Source organism: Tenrec ecaudatus, chromosome 13 (genome assembly GCF_050624435.1).
Source record: "Tenrec ecaudatus isolate mTenEca1 chromosome 13, mTenEca1.hap1, whole genome shotgun sequence".
In the NCBI taxonomy this organism is placed as follows: Eukaryota; Metazoa; Chordata; class Mammalia; order Afrosoricida; family Tenrecidae; genus Tenrec; species Tenrec ecaudatus.
Window position 1 is genome coordinate 102,442,522 of NC_134542.1, and position 22,611 is coordinate 102,465,132.

Sequence of the window (22,611 nt, forward strand, 5' to 3'; positions counted from 1 at the left end):
TTTATTGGTGCTGGTGGTATTAGGTGCCATTGAGCTGGTTGCAACTCATAGTGACCCCTATGTACCAAGAATAAAATATTACTCAGTCCTGGACCACTCCCACAATTTTTCTTTTCTATAATTTTATTGGGGGCTCATACAACTCTTATCCCAATACATATACACATCCATTGTGTAAAGCACATTTGTACATTAGTTGCCCTCATCGTTCTCAAAACATTTGCTCTCCACATAAGTCCCTGGCATCAGATGCTCCTCATTTTCCCCTACCTCCCCACTTGCTCATCCCTCATGAACCCTTGATAATTTATAAATTATTATTTTGTCACATCTTACACTGTCCAACATCTCCTTTCACCTACTTTGCTGTTGTCTGTCCCTCATGGAGGAGGTTATATGTAGATCCCTGTAATCGGTTCCCCCTTTGCATCCCACCTTCCCTGTACCCTCCCGGTATCACCACTCTCACCACTGGTCGTGAAGGGATCATCTGTCCTGGATTCCCTGTATTTCCAGTTCCTATCTGTACCAGTGTACATCCTCTGTTCTAGCCAAATTTGTAAGGTAGAATTGGGATCATGATAGTGCGGTGGGGAGGAAGCATTTAGGAACTAGAGGAAAGTTGTATGTTTCATCATTGCTACACTGCACCCTGACTGGCTCATCTCCTTGGGTCCTCCATCTGCACTTCCCCTCATTCACAATAATTCGATTTTTTGTTCTTTGATACCTGATACCTGATCCCTTTGACACCTCATGATCTCACAGGCTGGTATGCTTCTTCCATGTGGGCTTTGTTGCTTCTGAGTTAGATGGCTGCTTCTTTACCTTGAAGCCTTTAAGACACCAGACACTAACTATATCTTTTGATACCTGGGCACCATCAGCTTTCTTCCATTTGTCTTTAGCAATCAGATGGGGAGGTGAGCGCACAATGATATGATTTTTTGTTCTTTAATGCCTGATAACGGATCCCTTCAGCACCTCGTGATCACACAGCCTGGTGTGCTTCCAGGTGAACTTTGTTGCTTGTGAGCTACATGGCCACTTGTTTACCTTCAAGTCTTTAAGACCCTAGATGCTCTATCTTTTGATAGTTGGGCTCCATCAGCTTTCTTCACCACATTTGCTTGGGCACCCACTTTGTCTTCAGCAATTGTTTCAGCAAGGTAAACATCATGAAATGTCAGTTTAATAGAGCAAAGTATTCTTGCATTGAGGGAGTACTTGAGTAGAGATCCAATGTCCATCTGCTACCTTAATACTTAACCTATAAATATATGCACATAAATACTTTCCCCATCCTCATATATAAATATATTTACATATGTACATGCCTTATTTAGACCTCTATAAATGCCTTTTGCTCCCAGCTCTTTCCACTATTTCCGTTGACTTTCCTCTTGTCCCACTATCATGCTCAGTCTTCATTTGGGATTCAGTAATTCCTCTCAGTTACATTGCTTTTGGTCACGCTCCACCAGGACTCCTACATCCTCCTCACCACCGATTTGGATCTGTTGTTCCCTTGTCCCTGGGTTTGTTAACACCACTTCCTTTCCCCCCACTTCCCCCTTTTCCATGTCACCTGGAACTGTCGGTCCCATTGTTTTCTCCTCCAGATTGTTCATCCAGCCTGTCTTATTTAGGTAGACCTGCAGAGATAATAACATGCACAAAAACAAGACAGAGCAAAACCAAGCAACTAAAGAAAACAAAACAACAAAAAGCCAATGACAGGAAAAAAATAAAAAGACAGAAAAGCTTGTAATTAGTTCAAGGACTGTTTGTTGACCTTTAGGAGTATATTCCTGTCAAGTCTGATGGGGCGCCAAGCCCTGGCCCCAAAGTCTATTTTTGGTATTCCCAGGGAACTTTGTTGCTCTGTTCCCCTTGCCATTCTGTTGCACACCCTTAGTGTTTTGCCTTGGTGTGGTGGGAAAAGATCTGACTGAATTCCCACACTGTGTCCCCAGGGTTGTCCCCTGTAGGGTTATGGGTCAGTGAGGGATGTCGTGTCTCATAGTGGGGCCGGCCATATGGTCTTCTCTGTGGATTGGCTGCTCTGAGCAGGAATATCATCCTTAAGCCTTGGTGGGCCAGGATATGCTCCACTCTTTCTTCCTCCCACTTCATTTAGCCCGTTGGGTTCTTTTCAGACAAGTCCCTCTCCCTGAGCTGCAGCTTCAGTGCTGTCCTCTGAAATAAATTTTCTTATGTTTGCACTTATTGATGCAGCCACTGTCAATCTATCACATCTTTCTTGTCGCCCCTCTACTTTATTAAGCATGATGTCCTTCTCCAGGGACTGATCTGTCCTGATAGCATGTTCAAAGTATATTAGATATAGAAGGCCTCATCTTTCTCCCACAGAGACTGGTGGTCTTGAACTGCTGACCATGTGATTAGCAGCACTACAGGGAACAACTACATTGCCAGGGCTCTCACTGAGATGAATAAAGCACAAATACGTAATCTAATAATAAGTGAATAGGCAGTTTACTAACAGTGACATGCAGGTAGCCAACAATCATATGAGTAAAATCATTAGCTATAGGAAAGATACAAGTTAAAACAATAATGAGATACTCCCTCATACCACCACTCTTAGAAAATTTATAAATGAATACATAATAAATAAAACAGCAAATATTGGAGAGGAGGTGGAAAAATTTGAATGCTCACGCATTGCTGGTGGGATTTCAAAATTGTACAACTACTACGTAAACCAGTGTGCCACTTCCTTAAGCAAATGTAAGTAGAAATAACATATGGCCCTGTAATCTCTCTACTTAGTCTATACCCCAAAGAAGTTAAGAACAAAACATGAACAGATAGATCTATACCCATGCTTATTGCAATAATTTATATAACAGCGAAAAGGTGCAAGAAACAAAACCCCATGTATAAAACAAAACAAAATCAGAATGTACAAGTAAACTCTGGTACATACACACAATGGATTATTATGCACCTGTGATAAAAGCAATGATGAGACTGTCAAACACCCAAGAAAAGGACCAAATTGGAGGGCACTCTGCTCACCAAGTTAGGCAATCCCCTAAAGATAAATATTTCATGGCACCATTATTATAAGAAAAACAAATATGAAAAGCAGTTTTCGCACCAAAATTAAAAGACGTTGAAGATTCTGGTAAGTAGGGGGGGGGGAGGGAGCAGAGGGGGTTACAGAGAAGAAAGGTGGAAGAGAAACAAACCAAAGAATGAGTAAGAAAGCAAATAGCCTGAGACTTTGCTGAGCTGCTCTCGCTGTTCTGAGGCAGTGCGTTACAAAAGGATGTATGGTCTTCCTTTTATGCGTTATGCTCTACAAATAAAAAGGGGAAATAGAATGACATTAATTAATATTTAAAAAGAGAGAAAGAAGGCCCGCAGCCTTGGAAACCTTCCCATCTCTCTTCACCTAGCAGGTGAGGTCTGAGTGGTTATAAAAGAAAGAAAAGTAATATCAAAACTGACATCAAGGCTTTTGTGAGATACTTTCAAACAACTGGAAAAAAAGAAAAGATTTCCGCACACAGGAAAATTACTTAAGCTATGCTTTACACCATGCATGAAATAAATTCAGAATGGATTCTTGCTGCAGCTGTTAGATGCCATCAAAATGATTTTAACCATAGTAAATTTTCTACAAAAATTTACTTATAACATATTAGTATAGTGTTCAATACTGTATGCATTCTACTTGATCACCTTCCTTTAGAATGTGCACAAATATGGTTTTTCTCAAGTTTGTTGACCAGGTAATTGCCTTTTAAATGTCTTGCCTAGAATGTATATTTCCATCACTGTATCCATTTTGGGGAAACATTTCAATCGGTATTCGGTCAATTCCCCGAGTCTTGATTTTCACCAAGTTCTGGTGGTTAGTGGGTTACATGTTGGGCAGCTAAGTACAAGATGAGTTCAAAACCACCATTCCATGGGAGAAATATGAGGTTCCTACTCCCATAAACATTTACAATCTAAGCCATTTCTAATAAAACAACAACCAACATCACACTCAATGGGGGAAAGTTAGAAACATTTCCACTGAAAACATGGACTAGACAAGGATGCCCCCATCACCACTCTTATTCACCATTGTGCTGAGCCTTTTAGCTAAGCCATCAGACCACAAAAAGATATCAGTGGAATACAAATAGGCAAGGAAGAAGTGTAGATGATATGATCCTAGATATAGAAAACTCAAAAGTCTCCACAAAAAGCGTATTAGAAATAATTGAGGGATTAGCCAAGGTAGCATGATAGAAAATAAACAATCAGAAATCAATCGGATTCCTGATTACCAGTAAAGATAGGTGTGAAAAAAATCTTAAGTAAACAATACCCACTTTTTGGTTGTCCATCCCCCAGGGAGGGGGTTATATGCAGATCATTGTGATCAGTTCCCTTTTCTCCCCAACCTTCCCCTTCCGCTCCAGAAAACTGGGGGAGGTGCAAGCGGGTGAAGTGGGACAGTGTAAGACATGAAAATAATTATAAATTAACAAAGGTTCGTGAGGGAGGGAGGGTGGGGGAGGATGGAGAAAATGAGCTGATACCAAGTAAGGGCTCAAGTATAAAGAAAATGTTTTGAGAACGATTATGGTAACAAATGTACAAATGCACTTAACACAGTGGGTGGATCTGTGGATGGTGATAAGATTTGTATGAGCCCCCAATAAAATGATTTTTCAAAAGAAAGAAAGAAAGAAATACCATTTATAGTAACCACACAAAAATTAAAATACTTAGGAATAAATCTAACTAAAGGCACAAAAGTCCTCTACAGAGAAAACTACAGAATATTACTATGTTAAACCAAAAAGACATACATAAATAGAAGAATATCCCATACTCATGGATTTAAGATTGTAAAAACATCAATACCACCTAAAAATCTACAAATGCAGATGCAATCCCTATCTAAATTCCAAATACATTTTTAAGGAAATGAAAAAACTTATTACCATATATACTTCTGTATAAAGAGAATTTTTTCAGCACTTTTTATGCAGTTTTTGTGGTAAAATTAGGTGCCTCAGTTAACATTCAGGTCAGTTTATCCTTGAGTATATATGGAACCAATTTCACATGGGAAGGCAAAAGACCTAAGATAAGTAAAGAAGAACCAAGTAGGAGGTCTAGAACTATGTGACCTAAAACCCTACTACATAGTCACAGTAGTCAAGCAGCCTGGTACTGGTACTATGAGAGATACACAGACCATTGGATCAGAACCAAAAACCCAGCCATAAATGTATCAGCAATGAACTTCCACAAAGGACCCAGAAATATCCCATGGGCAAACCAACCTCTTTAAGAAACATGTCAGACAAACTGGTTTTCCATATGCAGAAGAATGAAACGAGACCGATAGCTCTCCTCATATGCAAAAACAAACTCAATATAGATTAAAGACCTACATGTAAACCCCAAAGCTATTAGGATCATCAATGAGAAAGCTAGCACAAACTTAAGGGCCTTATTGCAGACCATATATAGACTTCCAAATATCATACTACAACAGAAGACAAGATAGGCGATTTATGAACATCATAAGACCATCAGGAGAGTAAGTGAGAGCCCACAGAATGGGAGATTTTTTTTTTACCAACAACACAGCAGATGAGGGTTTAATTTACCAAATATACAGAACTCTACAACAACTTAATAAGAAAATAACAAAATACCCAATTAAGAAATGAGAAAAACACATGAGTAAACAGTTCACCAACAATGAAGTACAAATGGCTGGTGGGCTTTTGTTTTTGTCGTTGTCATATGACCATCAAATTAAACCAGAGTCATTAGTAACCTGTGGGCCAGCAGATGGATCCTGAGCTCCCGCTTAACTCTGGCCCCAATCCAAGAACAGTTAGTTCTTATGACATACCCCTGCTCAGTGCTCACCCTCCTGAAATGGTCAGAACAGATAAGGATTCTACAGCAAACTGTGGGAGGGAAAGCAGATGGTGCCAGGCTATCGATCAGATTAGTGTCTGACTTATATTCAAACAAGCAGCCGTGTAAGTGAGGCATCAACTAAATCCACACTGAAGAGGAAGTGCTCCAGCCTGTGTGATCCAAAGTTAACAATAACAAAATCCAAATGTGATGAAGGGAAAAGAATCAGAATTTAAATTGTGAACGCCCAATCTGTAGAAGTCTATGGAGGGCAGTGGGAGCCTAAAATCCATCTGTAGACGATTTAGATGAAGCCTCTGGCAGATCCCTTCTAGTCACAGGCAAGGGACTCAAACAGCTGTAGAGCTAACAGATTTTGGTAAAGTTGATGATGATGGATCAAACCGGGCATAATATGATACTTGGTCAGTTGATCTCTCTTGACCCAATCTGAACTTAGTTTTGGTTTACCATGACACAAAGTTCTTCTCTGGCCTTTGAAATATTGTTAGTGGTCAATTCTTTCTTACTCATTTCTATCTTTATATTATCATTTTCTTCTTGCCATTTTGTTTTGTTTTGTTTATTAATGTTTCTATCAGGTTTCCCAGTCTGTGAAGCACTGGGAGTAGATGCATAGAGACATAACTGATGCAATGGTTTATCAGAGCTGTGGAGGGGAGCTGGATGGGGAGAGAGGGAATTTGGGGAGCACAAAATGAATATGGGAGGGATAAGGGGATAAGGAGCACTAGAACTGATTTTGATGATGTGTATGCAAATCTTTTTTAAAGCAATCTAAACATGGAAGTGTATGATATGTGTATATTATATCCAGAAGGGAACTAAAAACAACAACAAAAAACAGGCAATGGTTACCATGGATGAAGGAAAAGAATTATGCTTAGTGGGCATTGAGTTTATATTACTAGTGGTGGAATCATTGGGAAAAGACTAGCAATAATGATTGTACAAAATGAAGAGTATAATCAATGGCATTTTATTATACAAGCAGAAGTCATGGAATTGGGTAATGGTTTATTGTATATATTTTTCTACAATTAGAAAAAATATATAAGAATAAAAATGAGTACTTGGAAGAAGAAAATGTTCTAGGATTGAATGTGGTGATAATTATACACCTCTTCTTGACATGATTGAATTATTGAATTGTATGACATGTGGATGAAGTGCTAATAAAGCTGTTTTAAAAAAAATTAAGGCTATGCATTCTCAGAATCCCCAGGAGCATGTCTACTCTGTCCTCTCGGGCCCTGTGAAAGGGAATCAACTCGATGGTATGAGGTTGATTTTCACCAGTGCTATCAGTGTGCCTTGGACTTCTGCCTTCCATTGCATCAGTTCTTGAAATAATGCACTACCTTCTGAAATGACTGAATTTGGACAATTTCTTTTTGATCCTGTGGCTTGGTTATGTATTCCTTCCATCTTATTTTGATATTTCCTCTACCGTTCAATATTTTACCAATAGAATCCTTCATTATTGAAACCTGATATTTAATTGTTTATTCTTCAATTCTTGAAACTTTGGAAATACTGGGCATCTCCTTCCCCTTTGACCTTCAAACTGGAAGTTTGGGAGCATTTTTTTATATTAATACACCTTTGTGGCTTTTTATTTGTTGATATTTCTGTTTTATTGTTTTAATTTTATGTTGATGTATTTTTTAATTCTCATTTTTCTTTGTTTTTCTGAATTTTTATTTTTTAATTTTATTTTTTTTATTTAATAAATCTTTTTATTGGGGCTCATAGAACTCTTATCACAATCCATACATACATCAATTGAGCAAAGCACCCTTGTTGCACTTGGGAGCATTTTTTTTTTAATTTTAACAATTTATTAGGGGCTCATACAATTCTTATCACAGTTCATACATATACATACATCAATTGTATAAAGCACATCCATACATTCCCTGCCCCAATCATTCTCAAGGCATTTGCTCTCCACTTAAGCCCCTTGCATCAGGTCCTCTTTTTTTTTCCCCTCCCTCTTCTTTCTCCCCTCCCTCTTGTGCCCTTGGTAATTTATACCTCGTTATTTTGTCATATCTTGCCCTATCCGGAGTCTCCCTTCCCCCCTTCTCTGCTGTCCCTCTCCCAGGGAAGAGGTCACATGTGGATCCTTGTAATCAGTTCCCCCTTTCCAACCCACTCACCCTCCACTCTCCCAGCATCGTCCCTCACACCCTTGGTCCTGAAGGTATCATCCACCCTGGATTCCCTGTACCTCCAGCCCTCATATGTACCAGTGTACAGCCTCTGTCCTATCCAGGCCTGCAAGGTAGAATTCAGATCATGGTAGTTGGGGGGAGGAAGCATCCAGGATCTGGGGGAAAGCTGTGTTCTTCATCGGTACTACCTCACACCCTAATTAACCCATCTCCTCTCCTAAACCCCTCTATGAGGGGATCTCCATTGGCCGACACTTGGGCCTTGGGTCTCCACTCTGCACTTCCCCCTTCATTTAATATGGTATATATATACATATACATATACACATATATACACATACATACACACACTTATATCGTTGTTTTTTTTTTTTGCATGATGCCTTATACCTGGTCCCTTGGCACCTCGTGATCGCACTGGCCGGTGTGCTTCTTCCATGTGGGCTTTTTTGCTTCTGAGCTTGATGGCCGCTTGTTCACCTTCAAGCCTTTAAGACCCCAGACACTATCTCTTTTGATAGCCGGGCACCATCAGCTTTCTTCACCACATTTGCTTATGCACCCATTTGTCTTCAGCGATCCTATCATGGAGGTGTGCAGTCAATGATATGATTTTTTGTTCTTTGATGCCTGGTAACTGATCCCTTTGGGACCACTCGATCACACAGGCTGGTGTGTTCTTCCTTGTGGACTTTGTTGCTTCTGAGCTAGATGGCCGCTTGTTTATCTTCAAGCCTTTAAGACCCCAGTCACTCTCTCTTTTGATAGCTGGGCACCATCAGCTTTCTTCACCACATTTAGTTGTTCACCCACTTTGGCTCCAGCCGTTGTGTCGGGAGAGTGAGCATCATAGAGTTCCAATTTAATAAAAGAAGGTATTCATGCATTGAGGGAGTGTTTGAGTAGAGGCCCAAGGTCCTTCCGCCACCTTAATACTTGACCTATAAATATAGACACATAGATCTATTTCCCCATCCTCCTATATATATTTGCATGTACATGTCTTTGTCTAGACCTCCATGAATGCCCTTTGACTCCTAGCTCTTTCCTCCATCTCCCTTGACTTTCCTCCTGCCCTACTACCATGCTTCATCGCCACCTGGGCTAGAGTATACCTCTTCTCTAAGCAACCTTACCCTTGATCATTGAGCAAAGCACCCTTATACATTTGTTGCACTTGGGAGCATTTTTTTATAAGGTGTTACTTTTTCACCTTGAGCTGCCTTTTGAAATGCTCCGTTTATCTTTTATTTTATCATTTCATCCTTTCAATTTAGCAAACTTTTAGCAAGTTTCAGACTCTCCAATATCATCTATTATCGTCTTTTCCTTATTTCCTGGGTTTTGAATGAACTTCAATTTTTCCAGGTATGATCATTAATATTAAATGTATCAAATATATTCTTGAGATTCATATAAGTTCAGGTAGGATATACTACTGGTCATGTTCTTACTTTTGTGGACCTACATAAATTTTCTTCAGCTTCTATTTGAATTTGTATATGAGCAATTGATCTAGCCTCTGGCTTTGTTCTAAATGATGATAGTTTCTCACCCATCTCTTTCCACAAAATAAATCTATTTTATCCCTTGCAAGTTATTTAAAATGAATACATTGGTGATTACTTGAAGTTCTATTATCTGGTATCCAGAGTCATTTCTATTATCAAGTCCATATTTTCCAATGACTCATTTTTCTTTTTTCTAACTTTTGCATTCAAATCACTAGTACTTTTAAGGCCATCTTGATTGCATGTGTGATCTACTTCAGACTGCATAAACTGGTAGAATTCTTCAGCTTCTCTGTCATCTCTGATAATTGCTGCTCTAATAAGCATTGGCGTCTGCGTCTCTGCTTCTGAACATCATGATCAATCAACGTTCAACTCTAAATGCACTTCCTGAAAGTTTGCTTTTAAGGAACTATGTACATAAAGAGTTGTATGAGCCCCTAATAAAGTGTTTTAAAAAATTTTTAAAAATAAAATAAAATACATATATATATATATACATATGCAATGTCATGTATGCGTGTATGTAAGTATACATATTAGTGGGAGCCATGGTTTTCCATTTGCAGCCAGTTCACAGCCACCGCATGCGAAGGCTTGCATGCTGTTACACTCTTGAACAGGTTTCAGTAGTGCTTTCCTGAGAAGACAGATTGGGAACAATGGATGGACTAAATGAGACAATGACAGCCCTGGGAATCATAGCAGTTCAATCTACACTTGATCATGGGGATCCTAAAGAACTGGGCAGTGTTTAGGTCTCGTATGGAGGAGGTGCTATGATTTAGGAACAACTCAATAGTAGCCAATAAAACAGAAAATGAGAGAGAGGAAAAAAGAGAAAGAGATCGTGTGTGTGTGTGTGTGTGTGTGTGTGTGTGTGTGTCCCTCTGTGGGGTTCAGACGCACCACACTGACTTGTGAACTGTCTTGTCTTTCAGATGGAACACCATTTACATGGTGGGTTGGCCGGTCTAATGAAAAGCACCCTTACTGGGGAGGTTCTCTGCCTGGAGTTCAGCAGTGTGGATGTGGCCTTGATGAGAGTTGCCTGGACATCCAATACTTTTGCAACTGTGATGCTGGCAAGGATGAATGGTAATGGGAATTGCAATGTTTTGTTGTTGCATTCTGCGTCTCAAGTTAAGCGAAGCATAATGTTCACCCAAAGACATATTGAGTATGGATTATAGCTCCCTGATAGTTGTGATTTTTTTAACTTAAAAAATGACCAATTCTGAGATATATATATATATATATATATATATATATATAATGGTTGTGACTGAAACTTCTAATGTGAAGGCAAGGTATCTCATAATTATTTCCTTATATTTTGGAAACTTCATTTTACATAACAAATGTAATATAAATACTATTTAGTTTTGTGATTAAGCCAGTGTTTATATAATGCAAGATATAGATTTTAGAGTATGTATGCAAGGATGTGTAACTTTGCAGACTGCTTATTATCACATTTCACCATGTAGTTTTAACCACTAGCCTTCTCTTTTATGACCTATAAAACGTAGCCAAGGAAGTTTATATCTATCTTTATGGCATATTTATTTACATCTCAAAACAATCCTTTAATTACTCATATTTTTACTTCAGAATTTTAAGGTTGGGAATGTAAATTACAGATATAATAAATACATTTCCCAAGGTCATACATGTCTACTAAGTGGCATATACATTTAAATTCAGGCATATCTAGGATCATACATCTTACATCAAGTTACTTTTCTAAAATAAAGTTAGACTTGCTATGTCCATTACAGCTATTTTCCCTTTGATTTCCAAGTGAACTCCATGCTATTCAGAAGAGTCATCCTGAACATGCACACAGATTATTTCCAAAAACACCTCTTCTTATCTCAAGCTACTAGGAGCTTCATGAATCCCAGAGTCCTTTATATGCTGTTTCACTTTATTTCCTATGCCATTTGAATGGCTTCTACAATACTGTAGCTCCTACTTAAAACTCATTGCCGCTGAGTTAATTCTGACTCACTGTCACCATTCAGGATCAAGTAGAACTTCCCCTAGGTTATGGATCTTTACAGGAGCAGAAAGTGTCAATTTTCTCCTGCAGGGCAACTGTGGTTTCAAACTGATGACCTGGAGCAGTTACCTGTCCAACATGTAAGCACTGCAACACCAGGATCCTCTTAGCAAAGGCTGCCTATTTCACATTTTACTTTCATGCCCTTTCCAGCCAGAAAAAGGCTCCATCTTTCTATAGCATTTTCTATGGCAAATGATCTCTGTTAGAGTATCTGGACTTACCTTTCAAAGTCGGTGTTGCAGACAGCAAGAAAAAATAATTGAACTCTCCTGGGTGAGGATGGCTACTTCCCTGTAGGTGATGGCTACATCACCACACTGACCAATGCACGGTGAAGTCAAGTGATAGAAGGAAAGAAAGTTGTTTCTGTCATTCTCTGGAAAGCATGGACGTCAAGCTCTTATATATTCTAAGTTCCATGCACCATCATAATAAAATCCATATATTTATGATAAATCATTTTGAAACCCACTGTGTTACAGGAGCAATTATATAAACTACTCAATCTGACGTTTAGTCATTCATCACCTGTTTTCCAAGTGCTTCTTCATGGCAGTCAGCCTTTCTGCTTTGTATGCATAACAGTTCCTGCATTGAGAAGCCTGAACAGTAGAAAAGCAACACTAGTCAGTTAGCATATTACCTCTCCTGCACTGTCATATTCCGGATACCTTTTAGACTCTAGCTCATGTAAATATCCTGGATGTCTTGAGCGTGGTTTCATTATCTGCCTTCCCACAAACAGAAAACTGAGATGTGAATGGTGCATTAAGGTTACCATTAACTCCAATAATCTGCTTTTTTGTTGACATCAACCCCACACCCACTGCCACCAAGCTGATTCTGAAATATACCAACCTTAGAAAGGATTAGTAGCCTTATCTTTTCCCCATGGAGTAGCTGGTGGGCTTAAACCACAAACCTTGCAGTTAGCTGCCCAGCACCATATTCTTATTACCAATGAGAAGATTTTGAAGAATCATGACCAGCCAGTGAAGATATGAGAAACACATCTCTGAAGGCCATGCACATCACTCTACTCTCTTATTTATGTGCTTTTGTTGTTGTTTGTCTTTAGTCACATTTTCCAGGGAGCCTTGAGTGTCTCAGATGCCTCTGAAAATTGACAATATTTTCTCTGTTTGAATAAACCTCTATGTAACTTGATAAACTATTAAAATATACTTAAATTACATTGGGTCTTATCTAATTTACTCTAAACCTCTACTTCTGAGATCTTTGGGTTCAGTATTGTTCAAATGTCTATCACTCAGTAAGATTGTGAGACAGCTAAAATCTGGAATCATGAAAGATAGGAAGGGATTACCTTGAGCATGCTAAGGCTCTATCCTTTATTACAAATAATACCACACAATTACTAATGGCTGAATTACATTATTCATGAAACTGTTTATGAGTTCCTTTCTCTGTTTATGAACTTTCAAAAGTGCATTTGTCCCCAATAAAAAAAGAATTACGATGGATTTATGGGGATTTTTCACATTTTATTCCTAAATTTCCACAAGTATCTAGCAATATAATGAAGGCTAGCATTTTGTGTTGAGGATAAAGATGTGTGGCACTTGACTGCCCTACACACGTCAACAGCTGAATAGATTAATGAATACCCACTGCAATCAAGTCCATTCAGATTTGTAGTGACTCTAGGCTCTCGGGTCACTATCGACAGAGTAGATCTTCACCCTGCAGTTTCTGAGCTTGAAAATCCTTATGGGAACAGATCAGCCTTATCTTTTCCCCAAATGAATGAATAAATGACAATAATTTCCTTTCTCCTTATCATCCCTTCCAGGCCAAATAAACACTCCAGTTGTTCATTATTGTCAGTTGTTCTGTTCACTGAATAGCAAACTATACATCTGAGGAGCCTTCCTACTGGTGTGATTAGACTATGTTTCTGGGCTTCTCTTTAGGATGTTTCAGACAGAATAGTTTCTGGTGAGAAGTCTAACGAAACCAGAAACACTTTCTAAGAGGGAGGGTACATGCAAAATGGAAGAAAAAAGAATCAGAGGCTAATGAATTACAACCTAATCTTGTGGACTTTTATAAAGAATAAAATAGATATTGTGTCAAAGGTAATAATATTGAGATTGTTTCTGTTGTTATTGCTTTTTATTTTCCTTTGTTTTGTTTTTTGTATTTTATTCAATCCTGCCGGTGGTCTTTCATCTGTTATGGAAAAACACCTCCTCTAAGAAATTTAAGACCACTGAGTTTGCGGTTGCAAAACATTGCTATGAGGTACTCACTTTATGCTTGCCTATTTATCACTGAATTTATGAAGTTACCCATCTACAAGTCGATTTTCCTCTGATTTGAATGCCAGATAACTACTTACCTATTTTCTCTGGTCTGTCACTTTTCTTGCTTAGTCAGTTTAGGTGATTCCACTAAATATGGTGAAACAGTGGTTAAGAACTAGAATGCTAGAGAAGTGACTCCAGCCCACCATAGGCAGGAGCTGTGGCAGATGTCTTCTCTAAAGACTGGAGCTGTAGAACCCCATTGGTGCAGTCCCACAGGATTACTAGGAGTCAAGTTGACTGTGATGATATGATTAACTATATTTAATAGTTGCATCCATGTCTTTTCTTTTATATTTTTTAAGTTTTGGCATTTTAAAATTGCACATAAATATATTCCAATGTACTCGTATTGTGAAAAACAATCAGCTGCTTCTGGAACATTCAAAGAACAAAAGTAGATGTTTTCTCCTTACAAGCACTTAGAAACTCTTACTCCTACCACACAGACAAAAAGGATTCTTAGAGATGCTGTTTGATGTGTAGAATATTCTACATGCCTATACTATATTTGTAGATATGAACATTTATTAATTTTTACTAAAGGGCTCATTTAAAATATATCAACATACAAGTTGCTTTTATTCTATTAGCATATGCCTTGAAGTGATTATATATATATATATATATATATATATATATATATATATATATATATATATATATATATATATATACCATTACCTAACCATTAAGGTAGGGCACCCCTACATTTTAATGCATCCATTGACTACTTGTACCATAATTGATTCTTCCATCACTTATGACAGATATTTGGGTTCTCCATTATATTATAAATTATTCACTATTAGAAACAATGCTACAGTGAATAGTGTTCAGTCCTTGTTAGTGTTTTCCGTGCTTTTTACATTATTATGTCACTTGACTAGGGAACCCAGATTATAATTCCTAACGTGTGCATATTTTGATTATAATTGTGCCATGGATAGAATTGTATCTTCCCCAGATGTGACAACTTGGCTAGGCCATGACTTTCAGTGTTTGGCCGTCATATAATGATATAGTTTGACAGCGTCATTGTAATGAAAGGATATGTTGTAATTACTTTCCTCCCATTTGAAACGTGTTATAAATGCTGACTTCTCTGTGCTAATAAAATAGGATTGCCTTATTACATTAATAAGGAATCAGTTATGTTTGTTATGTTAATGAAGCAGGTTTTGGGTGGGTGGATTGCAACACCCCCATTCAAGTTAGATCCCTCATCTGACCTAAGCTAAGGTCTGGGTCAGGGGTGTGGCTGCATCAGCCTTCATTTTAGGAGTGATAAAAGGAATGAGAACCAAGCAGAAAAGGCGGAACTGACTGCCATCAAGAAAGAGGAAGCAAGAATGGCACTGATCCTTTGCCTCTAGAGTGCCTGTACTGAGAACATCCTAGACCCAGGAAAATATTGATGCCAAGACGTATAGAGATGTCAAAGGGATGACAGCCCCACAAACATTGAAAATATACAAGGACCTTCTCCCAGAAGTGACAGAGAGAGAGAGAGAGAGAGAGAGCCTTCACCTGCTGCAGATGCCCAGGGTGCCTGGACACCTAGCCTAAAGTAATCATACATTTCCTTTAGGTAAGGCCATTCACCTGTGAAGTGTCTTTCCTTGTAGTCCTAGCAAAGTAGGGCTTACGCACATCACAGGTATCCACAGGAGAGTCTGGACAAAGTAAGACGGGGAGACATGGCAACACCCCTTTTGCTGAGAACTGGCTCCAATCCTTAAGCCAGACGCAGCTGGACACACAAAGCTTTGGGAAGTCAGGCTCATTTGTGTTCTATTTCACAGTTTTCCTTTTTTATTGATCATTTAATTGTGGGCTCTTAAAAATCTTATGACAATCATCATTCAATTGTATTAAGCACTCTTGTACATATGTTGCATTAACATTTCCAAACGTTCTCTCTGGACTTGAGCCCTTGGTATCTGCTCCTCTTTGCACCCTATTTGATGCTGCTTTGATAACTCACAGTAGTAAAAGGAGCAAGCTACAAAGAAATTTCCATGTTTCTGCAATTATTCACAGTTTGGAGACTTTGTCACTTAAAAATAGAGTAATCCTATCTTCTTTATAGCTATGCCACTTAAATTTTTTCAAAAATTCTATGCGCTTATACATGCATTATGATGAAAATCTACAAAACAATCAGAATTTTTGCTGGCAGCACCTTTGTTTTTGGCATGAAAATCCAATGAACCTCTAAATAATATGAGGGTAAATAAAAAATATATGTTGCTACAAAACCATAGAGAACTCTATTAAACAAAACAAAACAACCTGAAGATATTGCTTCTGAGCATATTCCCCTTCTGCATATACTCTTTCTGAAAGTGGCATTTCCTTCTCTCGAACCCTTTCCTGAATAACTCTGTATTCTATGAATTACACCAAAACAGCCATTTGGCATCCCCTAAAGACACAAATTTTATTGTTTTAAAGTAATCTTTGAGTTTTGGGGATGAAAAGAAAATCTGAATTGGGCAAATGAAGGACGGTGGGGTGATTGGTGTTTGGCTTCCCAAGATATTATTTTAGGAATTGTTACGATGGGGAAAAAATCCTTCTGGGCAAATGTTCTGACTTTTCACTTACCAATGTAGTTTCCTTAAAATGTCTTCATGTTAATCCTCATTATTATCTTCTCTCATTCAAAGAAATATCTGTACAGATAATCCCTTTAGGGTCTCCTCCAAAATCTGTTTCTATGAATTTCTTAGCAGACATTTCTTCCTGGAATTAATTGGTCCAGTAGATTCTCTTGAAAACCACTGTTTTTTGAGGGCCCTATACTACAGCAAATATATTATGGGGAGGACTTGCCTGCAGCCATCCACAAATCACATAGATAAGTTTAAATAGTTTTGTTTTGGGGTAAACACTTATATGTATAAACTGAGACTCTAGTATTATTACTATGTTTACTTATTTTTTGATGGAATGATGAGATGCTGTATTTGTCACTAACTACTTGCTGATGAAGATCAAGTATTGCATTCCTCAGTATGGATTACAATTTGATGTAAATAAAACCCAAATACTCACCACTGGATCAATAGGCAACACCGTGATTAACAGAGAAAAGATTCAAGTTGTCAAGAATTAGGTCTTGCTTGGATCCACAATCAATACTCATGAAGGAAACTGTCAAGAAATCAAGCAACACATTGCATTGAGTACATCTGCTGAATAAGACCTCTTCAAAGTGTTGAAAAACAAGGAGATTCCTTTGAGAACTAATGTGTGCCTGCCCTGAGTCATGGCATTTTCAACGCATGTGAAAATTGGACATTGAATAAAAAGTACCAAATAAAAATCAATGCGTTTGAATTTGGATGCTGGCAAAAAAAATATGGAAAGTATCCTGGAGTGCTGAAAGAGCACTCAAACCTGTCTTGAAGGAGGACAGCCAAAATGCATACAGGTAAAGATGGCGAGACATTGTCTCACCACGTTGGACATGTTGTCAGGAGAGACCAGTCCCTGGAGAAGGACATCATGATTGGCAGAGTGGAGGGGCACTGCAAAACACTAGAGGTAACCTGATATAAGTTGAATCCACTTAAAGAAGGCAGAATTCAACCGATTATAATAAGATTAGTCCATGGTTGATGAAAGCGAGTGTATAAGCAAATGTGGCGAAGAAAGCTGATGGTGCCTGGCTATCTAAAGATATAGCATCTGGGGTCTTAAAGGCTTGAAGGTAAACAATTAGAGCAGCCAGTCCACAGACAGGACCACATGGCCAGCCCCACTATGAGACATGACATCCCTCACTGGCCCATGGCCCTGCGGGGGACAGTACCAGAGACACAGTGTAGGAATTGTGCCCGAACTGATCCCACCACACCGAGGCTAAGCACTAGGAGAGTGTAGTGGAACAGCAAGGGAATGGAGTGGCAAGGTCCCCAGGGAATGCTGAAGGTGGACTTTGGGGCCAGGGCATGGCACCCCAACAGACTGGACTGGAAAACACTCCTAAAGGCCAACAAACAATCCTTAAACTAACTACAAGCTTTTCTTTCTTGTTGTGTTTTGGTCTTTGTCAGTGGTTTGTTGTTGTTTTGTTGTATATTGTTGCTTGGTTTTGTTCTGTCTTGTTTTTGTGCATGTTATTATCTCCACAGGTCTGTGTAAACAAGATAGGCTGGATGAAAAATCTGGAGGAAAAACAATGGGACCGACAGTTCTGGGGGGACATGGGATAGTGGGAGGTGGGGGGTAAGGAAGTGGTGTTAACAAACCCAGAAATAAGGTAATAACAAGTGATCCAAATTGGTGGTAAGGTGGGTGTGGCAGGCCTCATAGGGTATGATCAAGGGTAATGTAATGAAGAGGTATAGCTGAAACCCAGGTTGGGATGGAGCATGATAGTGGGACAGGAGGAAAGTCAAGGGAAATAGAAGAAAGAGCTGGGAGGCAAAGGGCATTTATAGAGGTCTAGACAAAGAAATGTACATATACAAATACATATATGAGGATGGGGAAATAGATCTATGTGCCTATATTTATAGGTTTAGTTTAAGGTGGCTGAAGGACATTGGGCCTCCACTCAAGTACTCCCTCAATGCAAGAATACTTTCTTCTATTAAATTGGCATTCTATGATGCTCACCCTCCTGACACAACTGCTGAAGACAAAGTGGGTGAACAAGCAAATGTGGTGAAGAAAGCTGATGGTGCCCTACTATCAAAAGATATAGCATCTGGGGCCTTAAAAGCTTGAAGATAAACAAGCTGCCATCTAGCTCAGAAGCAACAAAGCCCACATGGAAGAACACATCAGCCTGTGTGATCACGTGGTTCCGAAGGAAACAGTTATCAGACACCAAGGAACAAAATATCATATCATTGGGTGCACACCTCCATGATATGATTGCTGAGGACAAACGGGTGCATAAGCAAATGTGGCGAAGAAAGATGATGGTGCCTGGCTTTCAAAAGAGATAGTGTCTGGGGTCTTAAAGGATTTAAGGTAAACAAGCATCCATCTAGCTCAGACGCAACAAAGCCCACATGGAAAAAACACACCAGCCTGTGCGATTATGAGATGTCGAAGGGATCAGGTATAAGGCATCATCAGGAAAAAAAATCTTACCATAGTGAATGAAGGGGGAAGTGCAGAGTGGAGACCCAAAGCCCATTTGTTGGCCACTGGATATCCCCTTGCAGAGGTGTTTAGGGGAGGAGATAAGTTAGTCAGGGTGTGATGTAGCGCCAATGAAGAATACAGCTTTCCTCCAGTTCCTAAATGCTTCCTCCCCCCACTACCCCTCCACTATCATGATCCAAATTTTACCTTGCAAGTCTGGATAGAGCAAAGGATGTACACTGGTGCAGATAGGAGCTGGAGGCACAGGGAATCTGGGATGGATGATACCTTCAAGACCAGGGGAGTGAGTGGCTATACTGGGAGGGGAGAAGGAGAGGGGTTTGGAAAGAGGGAACCATTACAAAGATGTACATGTGATCCCTGGGGGACAGACAACAGAAAATGGGGTGAAGGGAGACTTCAGACAGGGAAAGATATGACAAAATAATAATTTATATACTATCAAGTGCTCATGAGTGAGGGGGCAGCGAGGATGGAGGAGAAAAAAAGGAGGACCTGATGCAAAGGGCTTAAGCGGAGAGCAAATTCTTTGAAAAGGGCTTAAGTGGAGAGCAAATGAGGGCAAAGAATGCACAGATGTGCTTTACACAATTGATGTATGTAGGGATTGTGATAAGAGTTGTATGAGCCCCTAATAAAACTGTTTTTTTTAAAAAAGAGGAACCTTCAATAAGATGAATTTTCACAATGGCTGTAACCATGTGCTCAAACATCACAGTCGTGAGCCTGGGACAGACCTGGGCCGGGTTTTGTTCTGAACATATAGGGTTGCTATGAGTTGGAAACAACTTGACAGCCCCTGTCAATAACAACAGCATAGGGATGAAAAGTTTAGTCTCTCTAAGCTTCAGGTTGACTTTTTATTAAAAAAATAATATGTGAAAATATCATAGGCTGGGTTACCTATAGAATTATGATCGGGAGGTCAGATAACAGGCAACTGACTTGTGGGCTGTGGAGACTCCTGAATCCCAATAACCAGAGGTCAGACGATAACAAGCTAAATGTAGGATTCAGAGCAAGGCACTGCACTTTGTCAGAACCCTCGTATACATATTGGATGGAGATCGCAGGCCTGAGGAAACTCTTCTTCCAACTTGTCAGCTCATCATATGCTAGTCATCATTACATAACCACATCATTACACAGCGACCAAGGCAAGGAGAATTACAGCACAGTCTAGCTGACACACAATCTTTTTTTTTAACATTTTATTAGGGGCTCATACAACTCTTATCACAATCCATGCATATGCATACATCAATTGTATAAAGCACATCTGTACATTCTTTGCCCTAATCATTTTCTTTCTTTTTTTACATTTTATTAGGGGCTCATACACTCTTATCTCAATCCACACATATACATACATCAATTGTATAAAGCACATCCGTACATTCTTTGCCCTAATCACTCTCAAAGCATTTGCTCTCCACTTAAGCCCTCTGCATCAGGTCCTCTTTTTTTTCCCCTCCCTCCCCGCTCCCTTCCCTCCTGTGCCCTTGATAATCCACAAATTGTTATTTTGTCATATCTTGCCCTATCCAGAATTTCCCTTCCCACCCCTTCTCAGCCATCCATCTCCCAGGGAGGAGGTCACATGTGGATCCTTTTAATCAGTTCCCCCTTTCCAACCCACTCACCCTCCACTCTCCCAGCATCACCCCTCATACCCCTGATCCTGAAGGTATCGTCCACCCTGGATTCCCTGTGCCTCCAGTTCCCATATGCACGAGTGTACAATTTCTGCCCTATCCAGTCCTGCAAGATAGAATTCATTCGGATCATGGTAGTTGGGGGGAGGAAGCATCCAGGATCGCTTAACCACCACATAACATAACAATGGCCTGGAAAGGCAAAAGGCAACGTCCATACTCAGCTACTAAGATGCTGGATGTTCAGCACAGCCTAAGGACCATCACTAGATCTGAACATTTCTGTTACAAACTCTAAAGTGTCTATCATTTTGTTCTTACTACTTGAAAGAGCTCTTCACTCTAAGAAACAATTGTGGCTTTGAATAGCATTCTATTGTCCATTCTACTATGTTAAATATTTTGGAATTTAGAACTTAGAACTAAGAAATAGAAATCTCATGAATGGTTTTTGCAATGAAGTAGTATAAAGCAAGATACACATTTTATAAATAAGTTTCTGAGAGTAATATGAAGAAAAAAATGTAGGGAGAACTGAAAGAGTTGAAGTGGGAGGCAGTTCAGGGAACCATCACCAAGCCCAGACAGAGATTAAAAGTGTTCAAAATACAACCAGAAAATGGAGATTGAGATAGACGGTGGTGAGTCAATGGTCAAATTAGCATTTACCATGCATGAGACCAGCCTTCTCATTTCATTTTCATTCACCACTCAATCGCTCTGTGAATGCTTTTGTGTTGTTATGATGCTGAACAGGTTCCAGCAGGAGCTGGACAAAGGCAGACTAAGAAGACAACCTTGACAATCAGTTGATTCCCAAAACACAGCAGGTGAAGAATCGAGAGATTGCAAAGGCTTTATTTGTAACCCAACATGGGAATAGGCAAGGCAGCCTTTTGTGCCTGTATGCATGGGGTCACCACAGAGGCTAGTTAATGACAGCTAACAAGAAGAACAGCATAAGGCAACTGAGTGGGTACCTGCCTTCCATTGAGGGAGTAATTAATGCAATTCATTATTCAAGAATGAGAGAAGAAGTTAGAAGGAGAGAAATTAGATCACTCACAGGGTGAAAGAGGGTAAATCACTTACAGTTATAAATAATATAGACAGCAAGAGGGCCTATCTGGAGAGAAAAGTGAACAGCATATATTTGGGGCTGTGTTAATCTGAGTTGACTAGAGAAACAAATTCATTGGCACTCATATGTTTAAGAGAGAACTTTATATCAAAGAATAATTGTATGTTAAGAAAACATTCCAGCCAAGTCCTGATCAAGTCCATAAGTTTGATATTAGCTAGGCGTCCAATACCAGTCTGTAAATTCCTCTTCAGGCTCACACAACACATGTAATGACGCACACAATGCAGGAAGATCACAGGTCAATGGGTGGAAAGTCTTGTGGATCCAGTGGCTGAGAAAGCATCTCAGCACTGGTGTGAGTCCCTATGTGGCTCCTCCAGCTCCAGGGCTCTGGCTCCATCAGCTTAGCTCTATGTGGATTGTCAACAGGAATCTCTCCAAAGGAGAGAGTGTGTCCCACCTCCAGGGAGGAAGACAGGCATTCCCAGAATCTTCAGGAGAAGGTCATGCCCACACAGAGGCTTCATTGGCTATAACCTGATTGACAAGCTAGACTCCACCCTTTACAAATTGACAGTAGATTAAACTGCCACAGGGCTGTTTGAGATACTTGAGCTTCTCAAGCGGTACTTTTTAAATTTTAAAAATCATTTTATTGGGGGCTCGATCATACAACTCTTTTCAAAATCCATACATCCGGCCATTGTGTCAATCACATTTGTACATATGTT

The 22,611-nt window shown here is 39.4% G+C and overlaps 1 protein-coding gene across 2 annotated transcripts in view; it reads left to right on the plus strand.

The window, feature by feature from the left end:
• CNTNAP5 (contactin associated protein family member 5) overlaps nucleotides 1-22,611 on the plus strand; it is a 1,091,618-nt gene that overhangs the window by 898,094 nt on the left and 170,913 nt on the right. For both annotated transcript variants that reach the window (XM_075529285.1, XM_075529286.1), the window contains exon 14: nucleotides 10,561-10,717. In XM_075529285.1, the coding sequence (XP_075385400.1) occupies nucleotides 10,561-10,717 (157 nt within the window). The remainder of the gene's footprint in view (nucleotides 1-10,560; nucleotides 10,718-22,611) is intronic.